The sequence below is a fragment of the Pieris napi genome, chromosome 1, assembly GCF_905475465.1.
Source record: "Pieris napi chromosome 1, ilPieNapi1.2, whole genome shotgun sequence".
Classification (NCBI taxonomy): Eukaryota; Metazoa; Arthropoda; class Insecta; order Lepidoptera; family Pieridae; genus Pieris; species Pieris napi.
The window spans coordinates 8591589-8599195 of record NC_062234.1 but is presented as its reverse complement, the minus strand read 5'-3'; the positions used below and the strand labels follow the sequence as shown (position 1 = coordinate 8599195).

The 7607-nt window shown below is 31.6% G+C and overlaps 1 protein-coding gene across 2 annotated transcripts; it reads right to left on the bottom strand.

Annotated features, from left to right (window-relative positions):
• Positions 1-1012: 1012 nt before the first annotated feature.
• Positions 1013-7607, bottom strand: LOC125053831 (carboxylesterase 1C-like). 2 transcript variants are annotated; one of them, XM_047655412.1, is made up of 11 exons: positions 6951-7607; positions 6712-6804; positions 6437-6568; positions 5948-6275; positions 5619-5824; positions 5385-5553; positions 5055-5176; positions 4436-4658; positions 3792-3930; positions 1992-2194; positions 1013-1727 (listed from the first exon to the last, which is right to left on the bottom strand). In XM_047655412.1, the coding sequence occupies exons 1-11, from the start codon at positions 7050-7052 to the stop codon at positions 1585-1587; spliced, it is 1860 nt and encodes a 619-aa protein (XP_047511368.1). In that variant the 5' UTR covers positions 7053-7607; the 3' UTR covers positions 1013-1584. The 2 variants fall into 2 exon arrangements, with proteins under 2 accessions (XP_047511368.1, XP_047511377.1); XM_047655421.1 differs by lacking the exons at positions 6712-6804; positions 6951-7607 and having other exon boundaries at positions 1015-1727; positions 5948-6279.

The window sequence follows — 7607 nt, the reverse complement described above, 5'->3', positions numbered from 1 at the left end:
CCTGCATATGACAAACTAGCAGTGACTTTGCGATTTTTGGCAACTGGAGATTCCTATGGAAGCCTGATGTATTTTACTAAAATGTCTAAATCGAAAATATGTAATGCTATATCTGAAGTACGTGCTGCATTTGAAATTGCGGTAGGCTTCTATCATTAATAAACATTTTTCTTGAGAACAATCCATAATTTTATCGATAAGATACGTAAACAATCGCTAGAACACAAGAACGCTTTGAAAAGACCGCTCAGTGGCGCGAGCACGTCCGAACACGCTAGAACGCTCTAAGCAACTGTTCGCGCGCTCTTGCGCCGTTTACATCAAGCGAACAAGCATTCTTAGAATATTCTATAGAATCTTTGCGAACGCACTAAGAACAACGAAAGAATGCTCTACGCCTGTTTACACTAGAAGAATTTGATGTAGTGGGGATAGAATGAGCATTCGCTCGTTTGATGTAAATCGACCTTAAGGGCAGGAATGTTTTATAAATAAATAAATACAAATATTTGTATCAAATGTCAAAACAGAATATATTTCGATTTATAAATAAGTTTTATATTTGGTCCACAAAGTTTTTAATCTTTTAATATAAAAAACCTAAAGCATTTCTTTTATTCACTTAGTTTATTTTGATAGATCACGGGTAGATAACCCGTCAGCAAAACTAATTGCATAAAATGGAAAATTCAGGATCTTTCATAAACTTGTGAGAAATGTGGGTAACATTTAGGTTAGTGAAACAAGTTTTGTCTCTTTCGTGGCAATTTTACAATAGAAGTAAAGAGGAGGAAAGGTAGGAAAGAGAAGGTAAGCTATATTTGACGTATGAACCATAAATGAATTATTTTTAAATCTAAATATCATTAAAATGTTAACAAGTACCTAATACCTACCTAAGTTTCACGTATACTAATAACACAAAAACGTCACACTTTCGGATGCGTATACGTAAAGGATCAATGATTTGGGTAAAATAAATTAATAATCTACATATTAAAAATTCAGGATCTTTCATAAACTTGTGAGAAATGTGGGTAACATTTAGGTTAGTGGAACAAGTTTTGTCTCTTTCGTGGCAATTTTACAATAGAAGTAAAGAGGAGGAAAGGTAGGAAAGAGAAGGTAAGCTATATTTGACGTATGAACCATAAATGAATTATTTTTAAATCTAAATATCATTAAAATGTTAACAAGTACCTATAATATTACCTAATACCTACCTAAGTTTCACGTATACTAATAACACAAAAACGTCACACTTTCGGATGCGTATACGTAAAGGATCAATGATTTGGGTAAAATAAATTAATAATCTACATATCTCAAACATTTTAATTTGGGCATAGTTAAAATACAAATTTAGATGCCTAAAATTATGTTCTATACTATCTAACAGCCCCAATTTGCTTTAAAATGTATATTATGTAGCCTTTACGGGCTTTTTAAATGTATGGTGCGCTACATTTAACCTTTTTAATGTACCTAAAATCTCTCTTTGAAATATACATCAAAATGTTACTTATGAAAATCAATTAAATTCAAGTGGGTACGTTAAAAGATTATGAAATTGTAAAAAGGGCTCTAATAAGCAATTTGTGAATCAACGGACGATGGTCGATAAAACCGTCTTCTGCGCAGAAGTAGTCCACTTGTAAACAACATCAGAAGGAGTATAATAGAGATTCCACACATTGCGTAAACGCCGCCGCGTAGTCGGTATCCATCTGAAATTATTGATCGTAATTAGTAATAACTGTTTGTGTAGTAATTACGTACGGTACGTCTAAGTCTAAGATACTTCTAGCAATAGGAAGTTACAATATACTATTAGCACACTGCAGTTAAAAGTAGTTTCTCAAGTTTCCTGAGCATACCAATTCTTAAATCAAAAAAATGCTATGTTTTTTGTAATTTTAGCTAAAATTTAAGATTTTAACGGTGAGCATGAAATAGAAAAACAGTAAGTAAGTCAAGTTTTACCACCGTACCTCCATACCCAACTATCATATCAGAATATTCTTTATTTCGTAGTGTAGAGTTTGCTAGTTGCGGTAAATATTGCAGCCAAAAGGAAATGTCTTTCTTTACACTTTTGAAACGACAATAACTATAAATCTCGTTGTCACAAATTTCGAATATAGTTTTATCTTTCACCGTAAACCGAGGCCATTTTTCTTGTGTCGTAGGAGACCTGAATGTACAAAATAATTATTTTAAAGAACCAAAAATCTTAAAATAATTAGGTAGTTAAAATGATATTGGTTCTACTTTAATAAAGATAAATAAGGCGTCGTAACTTTGGTCCACGATTTATGCATGTTTTAATGTCGTCAGAAAAACTAAACTCGCTCAGATTATCAGATACTATGTACGTAGTCACTATGATATTAAACCATAACCATATTTCTAAGAAACAATTATAATCTGAAATGGCAGGCTTTGAATTATTCTGAATACTCCTAAAGGACTGAAATTCAACATTTCAACATTCTTAATCAACCTTTATCTTGGCCTGATGATAAGTTTAAAGTAGAGAAATTTACAAAAAGTATAGTGCTTATTATATTTCTAAGAATCTACTCTCAGTAGCCATTCCGCAAATATTTTTTTTAACCCTTAGTCATAGCCAATGCACTACATTTTTACTCGTAAACTATTATTCCTGCTTTTCTTCATTGTCTGTTAAATATATAACTATGGACACCAGTCCATAAGATTGCTATGATTTTCAACAAATTTAGAAACGAAGAAACAAAGGTTCGTAAGCAGGTAGGTACAGACGAACACGAGGTATTTTAATATTCTACACAACGACGACGTGACAAGAATGGAATTTTATGCTAGAGACGAGTATTGTGCCAAAGCGTTACCTTTTCAACCCATCTAAAAGTAGATACATAATTAAAATTCTTATGAACTTTGCAATATACGTACAACATATTTATACCGACATAATTACAAACACTATTCTTTACACTCATTACCATATGATATAACTGCATTGCTTCTTATATTTAACTAACTGGATCTTATATTATTGGAAAAATTGTCATTCAAATAGGAAATACGCATAAATTTGTCTCAAATATATTTTTCTCCAAAGTTTATTATCGTCACATTATACAAAAAGGTATATTTTTATTTGGTCGAAATAAAATGTGACTTCAGGTGACATAACATTGGATTTAACGGTGGCGATATTAATACTAATAGTAAGTAAGTGTTTTGTGAGAAATTGTTTCAACGTGTATTATAAAACTTTGTGACACCGCAATGGGTAGGCAGCTCACTTAGATATAACTAAAGGTTTACTTTGATCTACAACATGATATTGTAGATATTTGAGCCCTTCTCATAATCTTACAATATTTTTTTCGTACTTCGAATTCGAATGGGAAAAAGCACTTTGGGTGTACTTTGGTAGGATATAATTTCAGGCACCGAGGTATTGTTTTTGGTGTTATTTATACTGTTAGTTTATTTAATTTTAAAAAAGGAAAGGTTTTAGCTTCTTTCATGATCTATATAGCAATTAAAATTTAAATATGTTTGTAAAACTAGACGTGTCGGGTAACATAAGCCCGCGCAACATATCGGTGCTTGAGGGGCTCAAATTTATTTAATATTTAAAAATTAAGTGGAAAAATAAGTTGAATATTCCCGAGATTATTTATATTTTTTATTACTTTAAGATATGCATATTCCCGATAAGATATATACGTAACATTTATAAATTGCATAGCAAAGTGCGGCTGTTTGTAACTATTCTATAAAAAAAATACATTTACCCAAACTTCACAAAATTCATTACATAATATCGAAAAAAAGTCGATATTTGTTTCTCATCATTACTAGGAGATCTTCTAGCGACTTGAAGTATAATTGCATCACCAAACAAAGCAATTAGATCGGCGCCGTTAACTGCTCCTAAAAAGTTAAGAGCAATATCAAGGACACTGGAATTTTATTGAGATTAGTTTTTAAACGTATGTAGGTATATTAAAATGAATTTTTGACTCGAGAATGGCTGGATCGATTAGGCTAATTATATTTATGATCTTGAAACATAGTTAAGAATAAAAAATTCTAAAAACGACAATTCAATATTTCAATATTCCAATACATAAAAAAACTATTAACTAGCTGGGAAATATTTGATGTCTTTAGTCTTTTTAGAAACATAAAATTGTCACTTGTTGTCATATATTTATAGATACCCTGAGTAATTAGTGTTTCATAGATGAGGGCCGAACTCTGTCTGTTGTCTATTGTAAAATAAATTGATTATATGTAGATGATACGAAGTTCCCCGGGTCATCTAGTAATTATATATGTACCGATCTATGTAAATATAGAAATATACCTTTTGATGTAGGTAATTTATGAAAATATACCTACTATTACCTAATAAAGTTTTACTTTAAAATCATACCTGTGAAATTTAGGCGATTACCATAAAGGTCAACCTTCGATGGAAAGGAGTATCGGAAAACATACACTCTAGGCACTTGTGTAGCGAGTTTCTCCGCTAAATAAGAACTTCCAATAGCCCAGTTAACGACAGAGTCCATAAAACCAAGCGACTCTAATGCGCTAAAATTGTCTATATCTTCTTGTATTCCATTCCAGTATTCCCAACGAACAGCTTCTTGTAACTAAGTAAAATGATAATTTCACAAGATTATAAAAATACTAGCTGACCGGGCAAACGTCGTTTTGCCATATCATTTATACTAAAAAAATAGGGGTTGATCGTAGAGGGGTGAAAGTTAGGGGTTGTATGTATTTTTGTATGTTGTATCATAAAAAAACAGAAATTAAAAATTTTGTCTAAAAAATAAATAAAAAAATTTAGGGGTGGACTACCCTTAACATTTAGGGGGATGAAAAATAGATGTTGTCCGATTCTCAGACATACCCAATAAGCACACAAAATTTCATAAGAATCGGTCGAGCCGTTTCGGAGGAGTATGGCAACGAAAACTGTGACACGAGAATTTTATATATTAGATAAACGTCCATAGAACATTTAAAAATAGTATTTTAAATACCGTTTGATAAGTTTCCGAATTTTTCAATAAAAGAACATTCAGAATATTTGGTAAAACACTTTCCATAGAAAAATCATATATTTGCTTGTTACTTTTCCTTAAAAAGCTCTTGAATAGACTATCTGGAAATATAAAGTCAGTTTGATTATATGTATAGCAAACTAACAAAAATCATAGTGATTAAATAGCATGGAATGTAGGTTCGGGTAGCAAAATAATTTTAGGTAAATATTCTATAATTTATTCTGGTTATCAAGTGCCTACTTCATAATATAAGTTTCATACAAGATATTGATAAAAAACAGCTAAAACCTTATATGCAAAACTTACCACGAAGCCTTAAACTGTTTAGATCTGTAGTGCCAATCATAATATCCACTGGTATATTCAATCCACTTAGATGTCTTATCGCCTTTTCCAAAGTAGAAGGTAAATACTGCATTGACTCTGGTAGAAAGTCGTCCGACGTAGGTTGCATATAATTTTCCAATGTGGTATTCTGGAATACGATTTCGTTAATAATTTTTAATGTAAAAAAAGAAACTTAAACGTAAAAACACTTACTGAAAATAATTTTATAATCTCTTCCAAAGGCTTATCTTTCATACATTGCAAAATATCTTCATCTCTTGAAGTATAGTTCACACATCCTATAGCTCGTGCAATCTCTTTCGAAACCTTCGCTTGTTCGCCTGCAGTTACACTACGATTCTCATAGATTCCTTGCCACATATTTCTCGGAGACATAATTATGACTCGATGATATAACCCTAAAAGTTAGAGCACAGTATAGGCTTTATTCAGTAATATATGTTAAATTCACATAACACATTTTTATTATATTTTATTATGTGTGTTATTTAAAAAACTTAATAAGGTACTTAATTGCGCACCAGTTGTTCTCGGTGAAACCACATGGTGTAAAACGCTGTCAGCGCCTGCCGAGTGACCCAAGAGCGTTATTGACGTCGGGTCTCCACCGAAGGCGGAAATATTCTCCCGGACCCACAATAACGCCATGTATTGATCAAGTAAAGCGAGATTTCCTCGAGCTATCACTGATTTTAGAGTAAAAAATGATAAAAGGTGAAGTCGATAAGCCACTGTAACAACTACCACGCCTTCAGATGCCAACTCTTGACATGGTAGGTGCAAACTACCCCCGGTCCATGTCTCGCTGTAAAATATTATAATAACGGGTTGAAGCTGCCCATCCACTCTCTGCCTGAAAACCACATTAGATATGAGCTCTATTTTGACACAAAATTATTTCTAATTGTTTGTAACCTGAGTATCAATAAAGCAACCTTTTAAAAGACGACAAAGCAATACCGACCAACAGACTGTCCCATCGAAAAATGTCAATTATAAAAACATCTCACCCGCGATGTCCATATATTTAAATATAGACAATTTTCACTGGAATCCTTACTGTCTGTATCTACTTGTGGGCAACTTGGCGCCATACGGTGGGCGAAAAAGGTCCTTTTCCAACCATTATGTCTTTCTGGTGGCTTAAAACAACAGACATGTTAACAAAATTTTCCTTATAAAAGTTAAAAAATAATGCCTTAATAAACGTAAATACTTGTACATTGAGTTACTGATAACGTAAGCACTTATTACATTATATATAATCTATTAAATAGATACTTACAGAAAATCTCAGTTTTCCAATAGGTGGAGCTGCGTATGGTATACCAAAGTAAATTTCAATTGGTTCTAAAGAATTCTCCATAAACACTTTTATCTATAAGTAATTAAGTATTAATGATAATCTAAAGTTAGTTATCGACTACTAAAATGCCTCCACCTTGTGTACTACCTTTTTATGAATTTCAAATAAAATAAAATATACTTCATCATCACTAAAAAGATAAGTAAATTGATACTCACTCCAACAACACGGCCTTGAGCGATATTTGCGACAGGATCTTGGGCGAAAACTATCGTAAGAATATACAATATTGATAATAGTAACATGTTCATTAGTATCATAATAACTTTCTGATATTTAATAGATATAAATAAAAACAAAATAGACGTTATTCAGCAACGTTTAGATATCCAATGATTGAAAGCAAAGGTAATGAGAGTGTTTGTAACGGGTCCATGGTTGTACATCCGTTACGGCAGTATGTAAAAATTTAAAGGACACAATGGAATGCTTCGACGCGTGAAAATAATAGGTTCAGACATTGTTCTAAAACAATTTGACCAGCATCAAATTTGATTTATAAAAAGCGCAATACAGATTATTATTGTATTAGCAAACTCTACACGATCCATTAGCTTATATTTGTATATAAAGTAATCATTGTAAAATAAAATTGCCTTGGGCTGGGCTAGTACTTAAGAAATCAGCAGTTTTATAGAAATCGAAAGGTTTGTTTTATAAAGGACAAAAATCGGATATTGATTTTATATAAAGATTTTATAAAAAGATTTTATGTAAAGAATTTTATGCATATCTTATTTAAACAATTTGTTTAAAAACATTATAAGTAGTTATAAAAGTGGGACAAAAAATTTGTACAAAATCAAAAATTTTAC